The sequence below is a fragment of the Castor canadensis genome, chromosome 8 (genome assembly GCF_047511655.1).
Source record: "Castor canadensis chromosome 8, mCasCan1.hap1v2, whole genome shotgun sequence".
NCBI lineage: Eukaryota > Metazoa > Chordata > Mammalia > Rodentia > Castoridae > Castor > Castor canadensis.
This window is the reverse complement of record NC_133393.1, coordinates 116553369-116576140: the sequence shown is the minus strand read 5'-3', so window position 1 is coordinate 116576140 and position 22772 is coordinate 116553369. Positions and strand designations below refer to the sequence as shown.

At 36.7% G+C, this 22772-nt stretch overlaps 1 protein-coding gene across 1 annotated transcript in view; it reads left to right on the top strand.

Annotated features, from left to right (window-relative positions):
* E2f7 (E2F transcription factor 7) overlaps positions 1–22772 on the top strand; it is a 44328-nt gene that overhangs the window by 10872 nt on the left and 10684 nt on the right. The window contains exons 4-8 of the mRNA XM_074083982.1: positions 3128–3296; positions 7371–7661; positions 8809–8967; positions 10323–10457; positions 22413–22598. Of these exons, the coding sequence (XP_073940083.1) occupies positions 3128–3296; positions 7371–7661; positions 8809–8967; positions 10323–10457; positions 22413–22598 (940 nt within the window). The remainder of the gene's footprint in view (positions 1–3127; positions 3297–7370; positions 7662–8808; positions 8968–10322; positions 10458–22412; positions 22599–22772) is intronic.

Sequence of the window (22772 nt, the reverse complement as noted above, 5' to 3'; positions counted from 1 at the left end):
CTTCAGTAATTTTTAGAAATGCAAAGGAATCCCGTGAGCAAAAAATCTGCAAAGTACTGTTCCAAGGTATACAACTAGTGGTGGAAGACCTAGGTCATTAGATATGCAAATGTACATAAGATAATGCCAAATTGCTCCCCAAAATAAAATTTGCTTCCACCAGTAATGTGTGAGCATTTGGTGACACATATCCTCTCTGACACTTGAAATTGTCAGTGTTACTCATTTCTGTCAAGCTTGTGGGTATGAGGGTTGTGACTTGCTATGGTGTTCATTTGTCTGTACTCAGTTACTTATGAAGTTAAGCTTCCTTACACACAATTACTAAACACTGTTTTTTCCTCTGCTCTGCAGTGCCCATTTGTGTTCTTTGCTAATTTTTATTGGGGTTTTCTTTTTTCATACTTATTTGTAGGAGTTGATTGTATAGTCTCAACACTAAACCATTATCAATTAATGTATTACAAATACATTCTTTTAGTTCGGTCATTGTCTTTTCACTTTCTGCTGTTTCTTTTTTTTTTTTTTCTCACCTCGTCCTCCCATGGGGAGGAATATAATTTTATCTAAAAAACATGTACCATATATAAATACATAATCATCCACAAGTATAAAACAAGCTTTTCAGGAAATGTATCCTTATTATTTACTTTACTCTGACATCTCCTTGCTTCTCTTTTCTCTTTTTCTTTTTTTATTCATTTATTCATATGTACATACATTGTTCGGGCCATTCTTGCTGTTTCTTGATTGACAAAAGCTCTTACGTTTAAAATTGACCAGTGTATAAATCCATTTTTTTTCTTTTTTTTGTAGTACTGGGGTTTGAACTCAGGGCCTATACCTTGAACCACTCCACCAGCCCTTTTTTGTGATAGGTTTTTTTCAAGATAGGGTCTCATAAACTGTTTATGTGGACCAGCTTCGAACTCAGTCCTCCTGATCTCTGCCTCTTGAGTAGCTAGGATTATAGGAGTGAGCTACTGGTGCCCAGTTTAAATCCTTTAAAGGTGGTGTTTTGTGTCTGTTTAAAAAAATCTCAAGGTTGGAAAAGTAGCCTCCCTTTTTATTTATAGTTTTCTTTCTATGTTTAAATCCTTAATCCATTTAGAATTGCTTTCTATAAATGATATTAAGTCAAAACTCAAACTTTATGTTTCTTTGTGTATAATCTGTTGTCTCTGCACATGTATTCATAGTTCCTTCTCTTCCCTACGTGGCAGTGCTGTTCATGTCATATGTGAAGGTTCCTATTACGTGTCTGTTTCTGGACTCTTTTCTGTTCCATTGGCAAGTTTGTCTGTTTCCATGCTAATACCATAGTGAGGTGAGCCTTGATATCAGGTAAAGCAGGACCTCCACTTACTTTTCAGGAGTATACCATGGCTATTTTTGGCTCTTTGTTTTTCCATATATACTTTAGATTTGGTCTTTATTGGAATTGCATTGAATCTGTGTTAATTTGAGAAGAGTTAACCTCTTTATGGTATGAGCCTTCCTATCCCTGAAGATAGTATACTTCTTCACATTTTAAATATACATTTTAATTATACATTTTTAAATTTAAAAATGCTAATATCTTAGCATTTTATGCAAATAGATTTGCTAAATGTATTCCTAAAAACCTTATCATTTTTCTTATTGTTGTAAATTATGTCTTTGCAATTCATTTTCTGTTGCTATTGTGTAGACATGCAGCTGATTTTTTTTTTTATTGTTTTATTATCATACAAGGCTTGGGTCATTTCTACCCCCTGCCCCCACCCCCTCCCTTACCACCGACTCCACCCCCTCCCTCTCCCCCCACCCCCTCGATACCCTGCAGAAACTATTTTGCCCTTATTTCTAATTTTGTTGAAGAGAGAATATACGCAATAATAGGAAGGAACAAGTGTTTTTGCTGGTTGAGATAAGGATAGCCAAACAGGAAGTTGACTCACATTAATTTCCTGTGCATGTGTGTTACCTTCTAGGTTAATTCTTTTTTATCTAACTATATTTTTTAAAAATATATTGTCTTATATTCAAGTGTCTTCCCAAATTCTCTTATTTTTTGTGATTTGTCTGAAATTCTTTTGAATGAACAATAGTATCTTCTACAGAATGAAAGTTTGACTTATTCTTTCCAGTATCTGTGGCTCAATTTCATTTTCTTGTCCTTAAGCACTGACTAGGACCTCCATTATGGTGTAGAAGAGCAGTGATGATTGGCATCCTTCTCATTTTCCTGATTTTAAGGGAATGTTTTCAAGGTTTTCCCATTAAGGCAGATGTTTGCTTTTGAGTTTTTGTGAATAGTTTTCATTGAAGAAGCTCTCTCCTATTCCTAGTTCTCTAAGTGCATTTTTTTTAAGTCATGAATATTAAATTTATCAAATGTTTTTTGAATCTATTAAAATAATCACTTTTCTCCTGGAATCAGTTTATTAGAAACCTTTTCATTTTCTTGGGGCTTGAATGAAGCCTTTCTCAAGTGTAGGTTGATGAGACAAAGATGCTTTTAGTGTACTTACAATAAGAAAGAGTAAGAAAGATTATGACTTAATGGCCCTTGTGCAGTTTCATCAACCTTTGGTCAATTGTAAAATATAAGACAGGCAACACAATGCAGGTCAATTCATCTCAAACTTTCACATTAGGAGCAATCACCAAAACTTTTATGAAACTATAAATTCTGATGAAACTGATCTTGGATGAGGCTGGAGACTCCACATCTCCAACAAGCTCCTAGTGAGGTTGACCCCACTGGTTCACAGTCACACTGGTAGCAAGGGCATAGCAACCTACACATTACTGCATTGTTCATTTTTTAAAATTTTAACCAATAAATTCAGCCTCATGTTGCATAAGAAAAGAAAAAAAACCCAATAGGTAACATATTAAGAAAATTATATGTATTTTAACCAGAATCTTGAAGGGCTTGAGGTGTGCCTTAAGTGGTAGAGTTGTCTGCCTAGTAAGTGTGAGGCCCTGAGTTGAAACCTATTGGAAAAAAAAAAAAAAAAAGAATCTTATGTGTATTGGGATGTTCCCCTCATCCCCAACTTGCCAGTACCCACCATAACAATTTCTCCATTAGAATGTTAACCATGCCATCTTCCCCTTCCCTTCTGTCTGCCCTCTGTAGCTTGATGTTGTTGGGGACAGTGCTGTGGATGAATTTGAAAAGCAAAGGCCAAGCAGAAAACAGAAAAGTTTAGGACTGCTGTGCCAGAAGTTTCTAGCTCGCTATCCAAGTTATCCCTTGTCAACTGAGAAAACTACCATCTCCCTAGATGAAGTTGCTGTCAGTCTTGGTATGTATCACCAGATTACCTGGAGTTACAGTGGGAAACTGGTTTCCTTGGGCAGGCCAAAGGCTTCAGGGGGCTTCCTTTGTTAACAAAGAATGGGCCCTCCAACAGGGTGAGGATAGTAGAATAGGCAGAGCCACCTTCATCATCACTGCATTTATCTTCACTATGTATAGAATTCCAGGAAGCTTCCTAGATCTGAAGGCCAAAGTCAGGGCTTTTTAACCTTAAAAAATATTTTTGTGAGAGGCAATATTTTTGAGACTTTAATTATATTCAGTTACATTAATTGATCATATATTAATGTCTCATTTTAAATTCATCTTTGGACAGACAAAAAAACACAGGCTGGGTCTGATGCCTATAATCCCAGAACTTATGTGGCTGAGGCAGGAGAAATGTGAGTTCAAGGCCAGCCTAGGCTACATAATAAGACTCTCATTTTTAAAGAAACTTATAAATAAATATTCTGTCTTTTATTTTTAATAATACTTCTAAGAGTTCGGGGCTAGTATTATTTTCTTCATGAAGTAAGATTTCAAAGCAAGAACATTGTGTTTGAAACCCTATACCATCCCGCTCACAGAAAATCTGTCAAACTAAAAAAGCACATCTGGACATAACTCAAACAGCTAAACCTCTAACAAAGAAGAACACATGTGTTCACATGTCATGAACATGTGTAATATGCAATGGGTGTATGTACTCAGCTGCTTCAGAATAGAGACCCCTAGTGGTCATGGATTACAGCTGGTTTCAAGATGATTGTATTGTTGATAATCACTAAATAAGTAGAAATCACAATAATTTGAAGGTGTGAGATTATTCCCTTTAAAAATAAGGTTTTCTATATATGGGAAAAGTTTTGAAGAGATCAGTTAAATAAATAAATGATAAGTATGTTTTTGTTTCTTGGTTCTCGTTCTTCCACATCCCAGAAAAATGAGCCCCAGTAGGTGATTATCAGTCTTAATTACTCAAGCTGATAGCTAAGAAGAAGATTGTGATTGTTAGAAACAGAGAAACAGATAGTTGGAGTTGTGATAGGAAGACCATGGCCTGGGCTTTGGGTCAGATACGGCTGGATTATTTCAAACCCAAATCTCAAATTTATAGTCTGTAAGAGCTTTAAAAAGTTACTTAGCCCTTTATTATCTACAAAATAGAGACACAGCACCTACCTTATAGAGACATGGCAAAGTTAGAGATAATGGGACTAATAAGCCTAACTTAGTACCCACTGTGGGTAACTTTTATTATGTGGAATAGTTTCTACCTAGTTCTTATTATTTGTTTCCCTTCCCCCAAATCCCCAGCTGTCCTTTCAGCTTCTATATTTAGGAAGAGGAAGTAGAGGCTAAGGTTGGGGAGCCATTTTGGAACCCAGAAGTATATAATATGATATTCTAGGATTGCTAGCAGTCAAACAAAAAAGGGAAGGTTAGTCAGCGGGACAGGCATGGTGGAGAGCGCCAGTTCACGTGCAGTGGCCTGGAAAATGAGGATAAAATGACAAACCATCCAGTGTCCTTTTCATTGGGGTTTATGAAACCTATCTTCTCCATGTATCCAACTTCCATCCAGAGGTCTAGCACTGATGTCACTGCAGAAGACAAGTTTAGCTGTTACAGATGTTGTAGAAGGTTTAGGTTACCCATCCCAGGGAGGACAGAAAAGTGAACTCCTGCTCTCATCTAGGCTTCAGACCATTCTGCAAAGCTCCATGTTACAGTGCCTGAAGCAGAATTCCAGAGATTTTTATAACAGCTTCCCAATGTCCCATGATGACTGAGACCTGCTAAGTCAGCATGCCATCTCTCTTGATTTGAACTTGAAAAACAAGGTCCCTTTTGAGAAGCTATTTCATTGGTAACCATCTCCTGGGCTTGAGTCTAAACTCCCTAGGTTATAAACTACAAGACCATAGTTTAACCAAGCATGTGCAGAGCTTCAAATTGCATTGTTTCCAAGATTCTGGTGTCACATATGTTTGACATTGATACTGTGGATAAGAATTTAAAGAACTGGAAGTGGGTTTAGTAAATGGAAAATAGCACTAGCCCGTGAAACTATTTTTTAATTCCATAGGGAATTACACTAAGGAAAACGTAGCAATAACTGGTAAATCCTTAAGTGTAAACTAATACTATGACTAGGGTCAGTAGGATACCTTGGTACAAAAGAAAAAGAAGGTGAATTCCGGGAAAACCTTTCTGACAGAGCAAGCCTCCAGAGTAATCTATAAGTCTTGAGATTTGTAAAATGGAACTTTTAGGAGCACCAGCCCCTGGACAGGTAAACTCTTGCAAGATTGAAATGAGTGTTTAAGCAGGCAAGCAGCTGCCATTTTGGTTCTCACTGAAACCATCTATTTGAGCACCCATTGTGCATATTAAACATCATCTTACTCTCTAAGTAGTTAAATGTGTTATACCACTAGATGAAGTCTTAACAGCTTGCTATCAAATACAAAATAAAACAGCTTGGCATATCGCTGGCCGTGGAGGGTCTTGGTTGCCTTTATGTGACGTTTCTAATGGGAAGGTTTATAGAATGTTTCACTCTAAACAAGATGTGTTAGGTAAAACAGACTGGGATAAAGAGCCAGGCAATTGTAGACAAGGGGCTGCTGAGTGCTCCTGCCAGCACCTTCCAGCAGGCAGCTGCCACAGAAGCCTGAGCTTTAGGGTGTGAGGAGCCTTTTGGGGTCATGGGCCAAAATGTTGTGATTGACCCTGAAATGTCTCAATGCATGTGATCCAACTTCCTTTCCCCTCCAGAGTATTCCTTGTAATTTGGGTTCTTTATTACAATAAATCTTTGAGAGCCAAAAACTATATTCACTGAGTATGCCCACCTACTAGCAAGTAAAAAGAAAATGGACATCTTTGTGGCCAGGCTGGTTTTCTGCTAGGTGTCTGAGACTTTTGTTATGGATACTTAAGAGCAAAGCGAACAGCAGGAGGCCTGAGGACATGTTGCACAACAGAATGAGTCACAGCTGGGAGATTTTTAAAAACCAGTTACTGCAGTGACCTCTTATGTTAGCAGGGATTTTAGGTATCTCTAGCACTGTGTAAAATATTTAGATAAAATTAAAACCTTTGGGGGACCCTTAGCATTTAGGAATGCATTTAATCCTCATCATTTTATAAGATGAGTACTAAGGCATGGAAGTGTTAGTAACTTTCCAGGATCACCCAACTTATAAAGGATAGATCAATGATTCAAATCCAGGCAGCCTGACCTCAGAGCCCTTCACACTTAGTCACCATAAACGTGTTTTATTATTTGATAGACAGTTCATAATCCTAGCCACTTGGGGAAGGAAATGATGAATTTCATGACCAGCCTGAACTAGACTTTGTGCTTTACCATTGGTCTATTTGTCAACATATGGGGATTGAGAACACAGAGAGCATTGTCAGTAGCTGTGATGAACAAAAGGAGACTCATTCTTCCAACTGTGGCTGTAGCTTCCTCCAGCAACTTCAGAAGGGTGTCCAAGCCTTTGAAACATGACTTTCCAATTCATAATCAGAAAGCAAAATTTACCATCCATATTTCTTACCAGACTACTAGGAGATTTAACAGAGTAATTTGTTTTTTCCCATTTCTCAAAGCCCAAGAAAGAACAGTATTATCTAATGATAAAGTGCCAGTTATTAGTTTATCTTATAGGCATACAAGTCACACTCAGCCACCCATTCATTTATCGGGTGTTCAGTAGGGATACTATTACGCATATTGCTCAATACCACCAGTTTTAACATGCTGAATTGTCTGTGTGGTTTGTTCAAAAGCGCTAAAGAACAGATGCTATACGGTTAATGTCATACAGGTAGAACTATGTCCAGCTGTCTCAAGAGGTTATTTTTATCGTAGGTGTGTTTAGGGCTGGATCCCAAGAAGAAAAAAGACAAATAATTTCTGCTCGAATCCTTACAGATTGAATTTATTGAGTATTACATTAGGCATCTTACACAGTAGTTCACAGAAACAGTCCTGACCTTCAAGGAATTTATACCCAATGGTGTTCATGTACATGATATCTGTTGGCTTCTGTTTTTCAAACAGGTGTGGAAAGGAGACGCATCTATGACATTGTAAATGTGCTGGAGTCACTGCATCTAGTCAGCCGGGTGGCCAAGAATCAGTATGGCTGGCATGGTCGGCACAGCCTGCCCAAAACCCTAAAGACCCTCCAGAGACTAGGAGAGGAGCAGAAATATGAAGAGCAGATGGCCTATCTCCAACAGAAGGAGCTGGACCTGATAGATTATAAATTTGGAGAACGTAGAAAAGACGGCTATCCAGATTCTCAAGATCAACAGTTACTGGATTTCTCTGAACCTGACTACCCCTCTTGTGAGTCTTTCTAACCTCATGAGTAATGGCAAAGAGAGTGATGGTCTCTTCTGAAGAGATTCACCACTAAGATGTGAAATGCCAGATTGACAGCCCTGGAGGGTGATGTCCTCTTCTGTCTACTGAAGACGGGGCTACCCACTCAACCTCACTTAAAACTTATGTAGTTGCAATTCTTTTGGTGTTTAACAGGTTTGGACCAAAGATCACTAACTCACTAGCACTACTCTTATCATAGACTGATAGCCCTATGCTTTTTTTTTGTGTGTGAGACTTCTCAAAGAATTTTATTTAGTTATATGTTGGAGTTGATTACCAAGAAAAAAGCTCCAGGAGCAGAAAGTGTTGATAAGACAGACAACCCCTGCTTTGATTTTGTGCAGAATTTTTCTTGCTTTATATCTGAATTGTTCTTCCCTCCCCCAACTAATATTTTTCCTTCCTCCATTTTAACTATTGATCATCATTCCCACCCTCCTCCCTGTTGCTTAGATGACTCACATTTTAACTGCAAATACCTGAAATGGAAATGGTTTTCATTAGATTCATGGCCTCATGTCTTTTAGCTCTACCCTGCAAGACCATCTGTTGGGGATGGTTCACCTCCCATTCAAAGGAGCTCACATCTAATCAGTCTTCTATTTATGTAGCACTTACTTATTCACCTATTTTTAAAAAGAATTTGGAGGGGTGGGAATGTACTGTATTAGGGTATAATGTAGATACTGTGAGCAAAGAGAAATAAAAATGGAGTTTTTGCCTTTGAGGGGAGAGTTGATGTTCTGAAAACAATTCTGGATCCCTACCCTCTCTTTTTATGTCCACATTAATCTTTTCAAAAAGTTGCTCCAGGAAAACTACCGTGTGGATTCTATTATATGATATGTAAGTATAAAGTGTTAGAAGCAGCTTAAAATGCACATAGAAAAGTTTATGCCTACTTCAGAGAAATTTTATGAGCCACAGGAAAATCCTTGTTATTTCTTTATGAGCCAGTTTTTGTGATGTGTGTCCCATAGGTTTCTTCCTATAACCAGAGTGATCCTTCCATATGCTGGTGGAGTTAGATAGTTCTTGCAAGCTGTAAGCACAGTCTCTCTTGTGGTAAATCCCATGTTTTGATGCTTTTGTTTCTTTCCCTTGTTAGCATCTGCAAACAGTAGAAAAGATAAGTCTCTGAGGATTATGAGCCAGAAGTTTGTCATGCTGTTCCTGGTCTCCAAAACCAAGATTGTTACTCTGGATGTGGCTGCCAAGATACTGATAGAAGAAAGCCAAGATACTCCAGACCATAGTAAATTTAAAAGTAAGAATCCTTATCTAAATCTTATTTATCAGCACAAAAAGGGTGGGATTTCAGATGTTGTTATTTTCTGCCTCTGAGATTTAAAAAAATATATATGTTATTTTTGAGGAATATCCTCCTTCCTGTGCTCATAAAGGCTGTCAGTGCTGTGAGAAGTCAGTCAGTCACCTAATAGGATTCCCATCAGACACCCTCTCCTCCACTGTCACAGTGGATAGTGAGACTCAGAATGCCACCCAAAAATGGTAGTCAGGGAGGGTGTGGATTACTTTGCATTTCTCTTTAGTAATGCTGCATCCAAGACAGAATGCTGAGTTTTCTTTCCCCTTTTTTCCCCACCCCCTGCCTACTCTTCTGAAGGGTGGAGATGAAAATTGTCAACAGGTAAGAGCCAGAGGAACGGCCAGGGTCGGGGTGGTGGGACTTGGCTGCTGGACAGGGAAAGAGTCTCTGAGTGTTACACCCAGTGTACTTTCCTGCCTTGAGCTTATTTCCAGCTATAATGATAGCCACCTTGTTGTTGAAATGGCCAGATGAAATAGAGCCCTGGCAGGATGAGAGAGAATACTTGATGTGTCTGTACAATATCCAAATTCCTTTGCTTAATCTGAGCCCTGAGTCTAAATGGGTTTTCTACCTGTCAATCAATATCATGGATAGAAATTTCTTAAATAGAAAATAGGTAGGTCATTGTCCTGCCTGTTTAATGTATTAACTTTTGAGTTTTCCCTCTCTGTACATGCATTTTTCAAAGAACTCTCCCAAAACCTCTTAGGATTCAGGGAATGCCCATCCCATCCCTCCCCTGCTGGGTGGCCAGAAGGCCAGGATTTAGGATGAGGAGCTGCTGTCATTAGCACAGTTTTACCTCATGACCTTGAATCCTGGGCATCTTTTTTGTCTGGGAGTGTAGCCTTGCAGGAAGCCCTGGGGAATCCCTGTCATTTTTCACAGTCTAGCTGCCTGTGAGGCAGATGTCATGATCTCCTGCCTGTAAAAAGCTCAGGGTGAGTTTTTGATATACCACATATGCGAATTACATTTACTAAGCCTTTAATCACCACCCATTTCCTCCCTTTGTGTTCTTGCAATCACAGTGCTCCCTGCTTATCACCAGATGCTTCTTGCAAGAGGTGTGAAGTTGTGGAAAGGGAAGGACAAACTGACCTCCCCTTGATATGTGTCTTCGGATAAATCAGACACATAAATTTTGGGTATTTTTGTGACAGAGCCATTGGTCTCATCCCACCCCATTGGCAGTTTTTGTGGTAGATGAGAAATGTTACTTGTTACATAATTTAAAATGTAATGGTGTCACAGATAGCATGACCATAATTATGTTTTATATCTTCAAGCAAAGGTACGACGCCTCTATGACATAGCCAATGTTCTGACAAGCTTGGCTCTGATAAAGAAAGTGCATGTAACAGAAGAGCGAGGCCGTAAACCAGCCTTCAAATGGATCGGGCCGGTGGACTTCAGCTCCAGTGGTAAGGAGGTGTGGTTTTGCTAGGGACCTATTTTATTTATAATCCCTAATTCGTTTTCCAAATTACCTGTCTACTACACAAGATTGATATTCTTTTCACATAATCATGTCACATGCAAAATTAGATCTTAAAACAATGATCATTATCCTAAGGTATTTGCTAGTTAGCTTATACACAGTAGAAAGGGAAATAATAGGATCATGTAACATGGGGATTTCTGTAACTATTAAATTATAGCTACTTAAGAATTTTTATTTTGTTCAGGAGATTTTTCCTGAAAGTTTGGGACCAAGAATTAAAAATGACACTTTAAACTCTGATGGTTTCTATGTTAGCAAATAAAACATTGTTTTTCAGTGAAATCACAAATAATAAAAACATTACACCAATTATTTTCATAAAATGAATATGTGATAAGATTGCTTCTCAATACACATGGATATAATGAACACCTTTTTTGTAATTTACTTAAATTTTACTAAACTGGAGTGAAAGAAGATACATATCATCTCATACTTATTTCACAAGTGGTATATTAGCAAGCAGGGACTAGATTCTTTTGCACCAAACACTTCAAATATAGCTGGACTGCTTGGGAAAAAAGCCATTAAAGTTATTTTTAAATTACCCTTTCAATTTTAGCATTAGTAGTATAAATTCATGCTGCTTAATTCAGTATTAGAAAAGATATAACTATCTACCTCACTTGTAACCCATTTTTCACTTAGGATCTAGATGAGACCATTTAAAATCAAGTATAACTAATTGAACATAGCAAGTATTTACTGAGTGTGGACTGTGTACTGATTACTGTACAAAATGCCATGAGAGATTTAAGATGTGTGTGACATAGACCCTGTCTGCATGAAATATACAACTTTGCCATTTTCTGTTTCTCTGCTTTTGGTTCCTCTTGTTATTTTCACCTGTGATGCCATCTCCTTTTCAACATTGAAAATATAGTCATGCATCACTTATGCATGACTATATGCATAAGTGTCATGTCTAAATCATGACATTTCAGAATGTAGTCATACATTCTGAAAAATGCGTAGTTAGGTAATTTTTTCATTGTGCAAACATCGAATGTTCTTAACACAAACAAAGACTACCACAAAGTCACTAGACAGTATAATCTTCTGGGACTCTTGTTGTATAATGTCTTTATGTAGCATATGATTATGCTACTCAGCCTTCACGTTCTGAAGGTTCAGATCAACTACTGATCGTTCATAGTGTCTCAACTGCCTGCAGTGTAATACTTTTTGTTCTACTTGATGAAGTTGATGTTGTAGGATTGCCCTTGCCCTACACATTTGAGACCAACCATTGTTTTTCATCTTTCATTGCCTCATAGAACCTAAAACAGTACCCTACTCACTTTTCCTTGGCTAATGAACTTCTATGAAGGTATAGAATTAACATGTTTGAAAGTGTAGAGAGAAATCAAGTGCTTAGGGTGCCATTGGCTCAATAGGAATGCAGAGAAAACTCAGATTAAAGTTCTGATGGACTGCTAGGTTTTGGAGGATGAAGGACCAGCATATGTAAGAACAGTATAGTCTATGCTGGAGAGATCAGCACCCTGACTTAAGTGGAGAGCATAGGATAAAGAATAACAAATAAGATGTAATGCTGGGACCATATGTTTGGAAGGCCTCAAAAGCTGAACCAAGAAGTTTATACAAGATGTAGTAGACAAAAGTGACAAGGAGTGTTTGAACATAGAGATGAAAAGGGAGGACTCAGCTGTGATGATGTCATTGAAAAAAAATAAGATCTCTAGGAAACTGAGCTGGTATTAAGAAGTCAAGGATTTCATGTATTTGCAGTCAGTGGGTCAGCAGCTGGGAGAACTCTGTGATCCAATGTAGGAAAGAGGGTTTAGTGCCAGGCCAAGAACCTCAAATTGAGCCTATTTTCTCTACTTTTCAGAAACCTGGCAATCTTTTTATATTTTCTAATTATATTACTGATAATATCATCAACCTGGCAACCATGTTTGGAACATTAAGGTTTTTGATTCCTTGATTCACCTTGACCCTTGAGTAGAAGTTCCTGTAAACTTTAAACACTCACGGGTGCACTAGCCCACTGGTAAGGCCTAGCCCTATGCAACTCTCAGACACTCACAGGCTCCTTGCTATCAGGCATGTTGTACTACAAAGGTGGACCCTCAAAGCTAGCACTCCCTCTTTGTTACCTGAGGAAACTGATGGGCAGCGCACACCCAAAACTGCCAGCAAACCTGCCCCATCTGAAACAGCTGCATTCCAGCTGATGGTACAATACCATAGCCTCCGCAGCCTAGACCTCTAGGATACCAATAGATGTTGCTAAGGTGGATCATAGCTGAAGAAGCTGCACAGAGTCTGCACTAAAGCACCTACCTAGAGCCAAAAACCAACACAGCCTATCCATCCATCACCTTAGGAGGTATCAGCAGGAGAAAGTCTTCTACTATTAAAAGCACACTATAAAATTGATAGTCAAGTGATCCTCCAGGTACACAAATATAAAGACACAAGAAGCATGGATAAACAAGGTAATATGGTGACTGTAGGGATTGTAGTAACTCTGGCAACAGACTCCATAGAAAAGGAAATTGATGAATTGCCTGGCAAAGAACTCAAAAGAGTGATTTCAAGAAACTTGTTGAGATACAAAAATATGCAGACAATTCAATGAAATTAGCAAAGTAGTTAATTATGTGAATGAAAACTTTAACAAAGACGTAGAGGTCATAAATAAACCAAACAAAAATCTTGGAGCTAAATAAAAATTCAAAATGCAGTTAAGAGGCTCAATAGCAGAATAGAATGGACAGATTAAAGGATGTCTGAGCTTGAACACAAGTCTTTTGAACAGGTCAGGAGAGAAGCAAAAAAATATGGGAAGCCCATTCAGTGTAGACATTATTAAAAGCTTTGCAAATTTTGGGAAAAAATTACAGATGTCCAGTTCCAGAAAGCTCACAGAATCCCTAATAGATTCAACCTAACAATTAAAAAAAAAATCCTCTCTGAGAAGACAGTAGTCAAACTCAAAAGTGTAAGACAAAAAGAGAATTCTAAAAACAAGAGAAAAGTGTCAGGTGACATTGAAGAGAATACCTATTGAACTAGCAGACTTCTCAACAGAAACCTTCCTGGCCAGAAAACATATATATGTGTACACACACATGTACACATACTTATATAAAATAGTGAAAGAAAAAAAAATGCCAACTAAGAATTCTATACCAGCAAGCAAAGTTATCCCTCAGAAATGAAGGGAAAATAAAGATTTTCCAAGACAAGCAAAAACAACAAATTCATCACCACTAGACCAGCCTTCCAGCCTTCTAAGAAATCCCTGACAATGTCCACCCCTACAAGCAAAAGTATAACTACCATCATGGAAACCCATGGAAGTATAAAACTACTAATATAGCAGATTCACAAAAGAAAAAGAGACTCAAACTGTATCAATGTGGAAAACCACAAAGCCACAAAGATGAACAACAAGAAAGGAAGAAAGAAACAAAAAAACATACAAAAAAACCCGGAAAGCTAACAAAATGACTTACCAATAATAACATTGAATGTACACAGATTACATTCCCCAAATAAAAGATATAGATTCCTTGAATGTATACAAAAATTAGGCATATCATCAATGGGTGATATGCTGCCTATAAGAAAGTCACTTCACCAGTAAAGACACACGTAGACTGAAGGTTAAGGGAAAGAAAAAAATATACCATGCAAGTGAAAACCAAAGTGAGCAGGAGTAACTATATCAGATAAAGTGGCTTTAAGTCAGAAAACGTAAAAAGACAAAGAACGTCATTATTTAATAACAAAAGAATCTAAAAGAATCAATTCAGTAAGAATTAAAACTAAATATATATGCACCTAACACTGGAGCTCCCAAATATATAAAGCCAACAATATTTGTTCTAAGAGGAGAGGTGGATTCTAATATAATAATAGTGGGAGATTTCAACATCCCCTTTGATCAGTGACCATGTTCCAGATTTTAAAAAATCAAAGGGAATCTTTACTATTAGTGTAAATGGACCTACCAGACATTTATAGAACATTTCATCCAACAACTTCAGAATATACATTCTCATCAATAAATAAAACATTCTCCAAGATAGATCATGCATTAGGCCACAAAACAAGTCTCCGCAGTTTCAAAAAAATTGAAATCATAGCATGTATCTTTTCTGGCCATGACAGAATAACAATAGAAATCAACAAGCAGAACTTTATAAATTGTGCAAATACATGGAAACTAAACAATATTCCCAAACAACCAGTGGGTCAATGAAGAAATAAAAAGGGATATTTGAAAGTTTCTAGAAACATGAAAATGAAATATAATATACAAAAACCTATGGTTTTATTGCAATTAAGTACCTACATCAAAAAAAGATTTCAAATAACCTACTGATGCAACTGAAGGAACTAGAAAAGAACAAATCAATTAGTAAAAAAAAAATCAAATATCAGAGTAGACAAATGAAATAGAGATTAAAATAAAATATAAAACAATAAAATGAGTTAGTTCTGTTTTTTAAAGATAAACACAGTTGAGAAAACTTTACTTAGACTAACCAAGAAAAAAGAAGATGTAAAGAAACAAAATCAGATGAAAAAGCTATTATATCTGATATCACAAAGGAATCACATAGGACTGTTGTGAACAACTATATGCCAACAAGTTGGAACACTTAGAAGAAATGCACAGATTTCTACACAAATATGTCAACCAAACTTGAGCAAGGAGTATATAAAGAAATTTGAGCAGACCAAAAATAAAAATACTGAATCAATAATAAAAATCTCCCAACAAAGAAAGGCTCAGGATTGGATGATTTTAGTTCTAGATTTTACGAAAGTTTTAAAGAAGTGATGCCAATTCTTCTCTAACTATTCCAAGGTATCGACAGAAAAGAAACTTTAAAAAACCTTCTATTAGGCCAACATCACCTTGACACCAAAATGAGACAACCCAACAAAATAAAACTATAGACCAATGTTCCTGATGGACATAAATACAAAAACCATCCATAAAACATTAGCAAGGTAAATTCAGCAGCACATTTTTTTAAAGTACACAGTGTAATCAAAGAGATTTTTGTAATCAAAGAGATCCTTTTATATCAGGATATTTTTCTTTTTTCTTTTTTTTTTTTTTTTAGTGGTACTGGGATTTAAACTCAGAGCCTCAATCTTGCTTGGGTACACTGCCACTTTTGAGCCACTCGCCAGCCATCAGGATATTTCAATATGAGAATTAACTAACTTAATACATCACATCAACACAATGAAGGACAAAAAAATGATCATCTCAATAGATGCAGAAAATGTATTTAATAAAATTCAGCATCACTTTGTGATCTTAGAAAAAAAAAAACCCTGAAAAAGTTAGGTGTAGAAGGAAAGTACCCCAACACAATAAGTATTATATATGACCAACATCCTGGTGAGTGGAGGAAAGCTGAAATGACTTCTTCCAAGGTCAGGAGCATGACAAGGATGGCTTTCACTACTTTCTTTCCCCAGTACTGAAGATTGATCTCTCACTACTTTCTTTCACCACTCTTACTCAGTGTGCTTTTGGAGGTCTTAACCAGAGCAGAAAGGCAAGAGAAAGAAAGAAAGGGCATCCAAAAATAGGAGAGGAAAAATAGTCAAATTACCAGTTTCTGGATAACATGATATTTATACAAAGAAAAATCAAGATGCCACCAAAAAGAAAAAAAAAAAAAAACTGTTAGAAGTGATAAGTGAATAAACTTCCAGAGCAAAACAATCCACATATAAAAATTAGTAACTTTGTTACACAAAAATGACAAAATTTTTGAGAAAAATCAAGAAAGCAATCTCATTCACATAGGTAAATAAAATACCCAGAAATAAATTTAATAAAGGAAGTAAGTGACCAATGTCCAATGAAAACTGCAAAACACTAATGAAAGAAATTGAAGAGGACTCAAAAAATAAAAAGAACTTGTATGTTCATGAATTGGAAGAATTAATATTGCTAAAATATCCATATTGCCACTCAATTCCTATCAAAATACCAATGACATTTTCCACAGAAATAGGGGAGGAAAAAAAAAAAACACTCCTAAAATTTGTATGGAACCACAAGAAGCCTTTTACTGAGCATATTTGTTTTGAGATTTTCATGTAGCATATCATTCATTGGTGGACATTTGGATTCTTTCCATTTTGAGCTGTATTGTAAGTACAGCTGCTGTAAATATTTGTGTACATGTCTTTGTTTGGTCATATACTTTCATTTCTCTTGAATAAATACCTAAAAGTACAATTGTATTATACTGATGGGTGTTTCTATTTGGGGGAAACTTTGAAACTGTTTTCCAAAGAAGTTATGACATTTTACATTCCTGCTAACAGTCTGTGAAAGTTCTAGTTCAACCATATCCTTTCCAAAACTTGACATGATCAGGTGGGTTTTTGTTTTTAACCTATTCTAATAGGTGTGTACTGATACCTCATTTTGGTTTTAATTTGCATTTCCCTAATGACTAGTGGTGTTAAGCATCTATTCATGTTCTCGTTTTGCCATCCATATATTTTCCTTGGTAGACTTCTTCCCCTTTTTGTTGTCACTGCTGAGTTGTTTGCTTCTTACCATTGAATTGTGAGAATTCTATATCCAAACCTTCAAGGTAGGTGATTTTCAGGTATTTCCTCCCAATCTGTGGCTGTGTTTTTTTATTCTCTTAAGTGACTTAAAAATCAGAAGGTCTTAATTTGAGGAGGTCCAGTTATTTTCTTTTGTGGATCATGTTTTCAGCTTGCATCTAAGAAATCTTTGCCTAACATAAGATCACAAGTATTATATATGGGGTATAGGCTGATTGGGTTTTTAAGTTTTATTTTGTTTAGTTTTAGGGTGGGTTGTTTGGAATACAGATATCTATTTGTACCAGCACCATTTAATGAAAAGATTATCCTTTCTCAACCAAATTTCCTTTGTGCTTCTATTTAAAATAGATTATATAGGTATAGTACTATTGCTGGATTCCCCAAACTGTTGCATTAGTCTGTCTCTGTGTGGTGTCATGGCAATACTGGCCACTTAGAATGTTTTGGGAAGTAGTCCCTCCCAAGTAGTAATAGTGTTTTTATAGAATTGGTGAGTTTTTTTTTTTATAGAATTGCTTGCTAAAAGTTATTATTGAAGCCATAATAGCTTTAGAGCTACTCAGGTTATCTTTGTACTAGTTTCTTTATCCTACTTTGGCTTAAATTTTTTCTTATTCTAGTATTGTAAGGTAATACCTAAAGTCATTAATTGGAGAACTTCCTTCTTTCTTAATATGCATTTTAATACTGTGGTTTCCAGTACTTCTTTAGTTGTGTCTCACAAACTTTGATGCGTGTTTTCACTGTCTCCTGATTCAAAAGATTTTTTTATTTTCCCTTTTAATTTCATTAACCCATGCATTATTTAGACATATAGTTTCAAAATATTCTGTAATTTTCCAGATAGTTTTCTCTTATTGATTTCATTCCTGAGAGCATACTTTGGTCAGGGATCACACTTTGAATCCTTTGAAATTTCAGGCTTTTGTTGTGCTTTGGATATGAAGTGTCCTCAAAATGTTCATGTGTTCAAGGTTTGGTCCACAGCTGTTGGTGCCATTGGAAGGTAATTGGATTATGAAATGCTAACTCCATGCCGTAGGTGAATTTATAGATGAATGGGCTATTAGGAAGTGGGGAGGAAGTAGATCACTGGAGGCATACCTCTGAAGAGTGTAACTCATCCCCAATGTCTCCCTCACTCTGCTTCCGGATCTTCTGCTTCCCAGCTGCCATGAAGTGAGCAGGTCCACTGCTCCCTCTCCACTATGGTCCTCTCCCTTACCAGACGCCAATAGCAATGGAACCAGCTGACCTTAGGTATCAGGTATTTTATCACAGTGACATATGAAAGTGGCTAACGCAGATTTATTTTATGATATAAATATAATCATGGTAAATATCCTTTCCTTTTCTTCTTGTGGTGCTAGGGAATGAACCCATGTCCTTGCAAATGCTAGGCAAGCACTCTACCACTGAGCTATAGCCCCAGCTCTTTTTTTTTTTTTTAATTCAGTTAGTTTTTATTTTATTTTGCACACAATGTTGGGGGGGATGACTGGCTGGTGGTGGTTGGTGGTGACTGCTTGGCTTGTTTTGCTTGCTTCTTTTATTTTTATTTATTTATTATGATTTTCTTTCTGTGGCGGCAGCGACTGCTTTCTTTCTTTCTTTTTTTTTTTGTAATTTTTCACACGGGTTGGGAGGATGAAGGAGGAATTCCCTGAATATCCATCTATATCTAACTAAAACCTCTCTCTTTCTCTCTGTCCCTCTCTCCCTTTTCCTCTCCCTCTTCCTCTTTCCCTCTCTCTCCAGCTACCACAGACCCTCCTAACCCCAGCTCTTCATCTTGGTAAATACTCTGTGCACTTAAAAAGCATGTATAATCTGTTGTTTGGTGGAATGTTCCACAAATGACAGCTAGACCAAGTTGACTAATTGTGTTGTCCAATTCTTTTATATCCTTTCCAATACTATGTTTGTTCTCTTGATTTTTAATAGATGGATATTGAAATCTTTGATTATAATTGCAGATTTGTCTGCTTCTTACAGTTCTATCAAGCTTTGTTCCATGCACTTTAAAACTGTCATTAGCTCCATTAGCATAAACATGTAGGATTCTTATAGCTTCTTGATGAATTGACTCTTTTTCAATCTTTGTGAAATGCCCCTCTTCGTTCCTCATGATACATTCTGAGCTCTAGGTGCTCCATGATAGTCACTTCATCTTTCTTTTGAATGGTGTATATTCTCCCTCCTTTTACTCTTAAACAATTTGTATCTATATTTAAGGTGTTTCTGGTGTGTGGTATATAGTTGAGTTTATGTTTTATCTAATAATTTCTGCTTTTTATTTGGGTTGTTTAGACTGTTTACATGTAATATGATTCTTGATTTGTTTGTATATTAATCTCTTTTGCTATTTGTGTTCAATTTGTTCCGTCTGTTCATTATTTCTTCTTCCTTTCTTTCTTTTGAATTTGAGTATTTTTATGCTTGTTTTTATTTTCCTTGTTGGCTTATTAGCTACAACTCTTTGTTGTACTATTAATGGTTGCTTAAGGTCCATATAATCTGCCTTGAAGTGATATTATACTACATGTATTATATAAGAACTTTACAATAACTATACTTTTACTTTTCCCTTCATGGTCTTTGTGTTATTGTCAAACACTTGACTGTTATATATATTATATAGCCCATAGTGCATTACTGGTCTTGGTTTGGATAATTGATTCTCTTTTAAAGCAGTTATAATAAGAAAAAAAAAAAAACTACCCATGTAGTTACCATTTCCAGTGAACAAATATTTTCCCTTTTTATAGCTGTAGGTTTCCATCTGGTATCATTTTTCTCTGCTTGATGGACTTCAACATTTCTTACAGTGTAGGTCTCTAGGATAAAGTGGTTTTTTTTGTTTTTGTTTTGTTTTTTGTTTTCTCCCAGTGCTGGGGATGGAATCTAGGGCCTTATACATGCTAGACAAGTGCCATCCCAGTGAGCTATACCCCCAGCCCAAAGCTGTTTTTTGTTGTTTTGTTTTTTCTTTCATTGCTTTAAAGAAAGCATTCCACTGTTTGCATAGCTTGCCTTATTTCTGACAAGGAATCTGCTGCCATCCTCTTCTATATGTAATGTGCAGGTTTCCCTGGTTGCTTTTAAATTTATCTCTGTGACTGGTGTTAAGCAATCTGATGATGTGTGACTTGGTATAGTTGTGTTCATGTTTCTTAATCTTGGGTTTGTTGAGCTCCTTGAATCTTTGAGTTTTCATTATTTAGCAAATTATCAGCTATTATTTGTTCAAATGTTTTTTTGTCCTGCCCATTCTTTGCCCTTTACAATTATGTTTAGCTGCTTGAAATTGTCTCATAATTCACTGATACATTATTCAATGTTTTTTCCAGTCTTTTCTCTCTGTGTGTTTCATTGTGGATAATTTATCTTGCTATTTATTCATGTTCACTGTTCTTTTATTCTTTCATGTCTGATCTGCCATTAATCTCATATTTCACACCCACTATTTTGGGTTTTCTTTTTTAACCTCCAGAAGTTTGACTTAGGCTTTTATATTTTTCATATCTCCACTTAATATATTTAATCTTTCCTCTAGCTTCTTGAAATTACATCATTTTAATATGTTGGTCTGTTAAACTGTCCTCTGTATCACTTCTGAGTTTCCATTGATCTTTCTCATTACAGATTGTATTTACCTAGTTCTTTGTGTAATTGGTAATTTTCAATTGTATGCCAGATGCTGGAAATTGCACATTGTCAGGTGTGGACATTTCTGTATTATCATTGTTCTTGGGCTTTGTTCTGTGATACAATGAACCTTCTTGTAAATAGTGATCCTTTGGGTATTGGTTTTATGCTTTGGTGGGCAGAACCCTATCAGCCGTGAATCTTGATACATTTTCCCACAACCAAGGCACCACCATTTTTCCTACTGTAAACAGTGCCCCCTGAATTACGAGTTTTTTTTTTTACTCTGGCTTCAGCAACAGACACTAGCCCTAGCCCTGCATGAGCTGGGGACTCTGTTCTCTCTACTCCTTTTGAGTGGTTCTTGCCTTGATCCTGGGTGGCTTTCTAACTTGTATCAGTACTCCACTGAATGTTCAAGGGGACCCTCTGCAGACCCCCAGCATTCTGTCTGTATTCTGTCCTGTAAACTCTAGTCACTGTAGCTTTCCATGTTCCCCTAGGGGTTCCGTTTTCCACCTAGGGGGATCTCTAGGTTCCTGAACCCCAACCTGGCAACATTCTCCAGACAGTAGGCTAGGACAGTCATAGAGCTCACTTCATTTTATTCTTATTGCTAACGAATCACTTCATGTTCTGATGTCCCATGTCTAGAGAGCCATTGTTTTACACATTTTGTCAATGTTTCATTTGATTTTGGAGGGAGGGCAAATACAGCCCCCAATGCTGGCTTGACCTATTTTCTTTGGGGTTTTGTAATTTCTGATTTTCTGAAAGGAACTTTATTGGCCTTTTCTTATGTAAAAATGAAAAGCATAAAATTTATTTCAGTTTTAAAGATACATTAACACAAAAGTGTGCATTTTATAAAATGTGAGTCTAGCTGAACTTTTCAGTGTTCTAAATCAGTTTTATAATTAAAATATGCATGCTTTCAACTTAGGAAAAAAATAGCACAAACAAGCAAGGCAGGAATGACCATCTGGACTGTAGTTATAGCTGACTTAGTCTATATGGAAAGTTCTGTCTTGACTTCACACAGGCACCTTTATGCAAAAAATGGCTTCCAAGGCCCACCCTTTTATTGACCTCACCATTCTGTAGCGTTTCAGCTACAAAGTCTGCTGGTCTCATTCCTTTAGTCACTTAGTAACTGCATAAGAAAGAAATAATAAAGCATAGTAGAAAATAGATTCTTCTACTCATTGCCCTACAGCTTTGAGGGAAATAAGAGACTGATCTCAATTAAACTTGAAAGTGAATCTCAAACTATGCATGTTTGGCTGAGCATGGTCAGGTTTTCCTTTGATACGCTGTGCCCCGACAGACCATTAAAATGTCAGGCCTGTTCTAATTCAGGTTGAAGAACATCTTGCTCTACTTTTGTTGTAGTTCAGATAATTTTAGAATATAGATGGATTCATTTTCACTTTATCGTCATCCACTAACTTTAAAAAAATAATGAGTACATCGAAAGAAATTGGGGTTTGAGATAAGGCTCATAAAATTCCTTTAGTTGTCTTAGGTTTTGACTTAGAAGGTAACTCCATTCCAATTAAAGGTTCAAAGCCACCTCTTAAAAACTGTCCTGAATTACAGCTATATAATAACACTATCAATTCTCTCATTTATTTAGATGAAGAACTAGTGGATGTCTCTGCATCTGTCTTACCAGAATTGAAAAGAGAAACATATGGCAAGATTCAAGTCTGTACAAAGCAGAGGCTGGCTCGTTACAGTTCCTTTAACACAATTCAGACTTCTGAGAGGGTTCAGAGGAAAGTGAACTCTGAGCCTAGCAGCCCGTACAGAGAAAACCAAGGTATCCACAAAATCCATTAGTTGAGATAGCAGCCCTAGTCATACGCTGTCCTTTTTAAATGATCTCACTCCCTAGACCCCACTTGTGTTTTTTTTAAGGTCTCCTTTTCACTTGGTCTGAGTGTAAAACGGTTATTGGCAGCAACAGAAATGCTGACTTCACAGTGTGTGAACA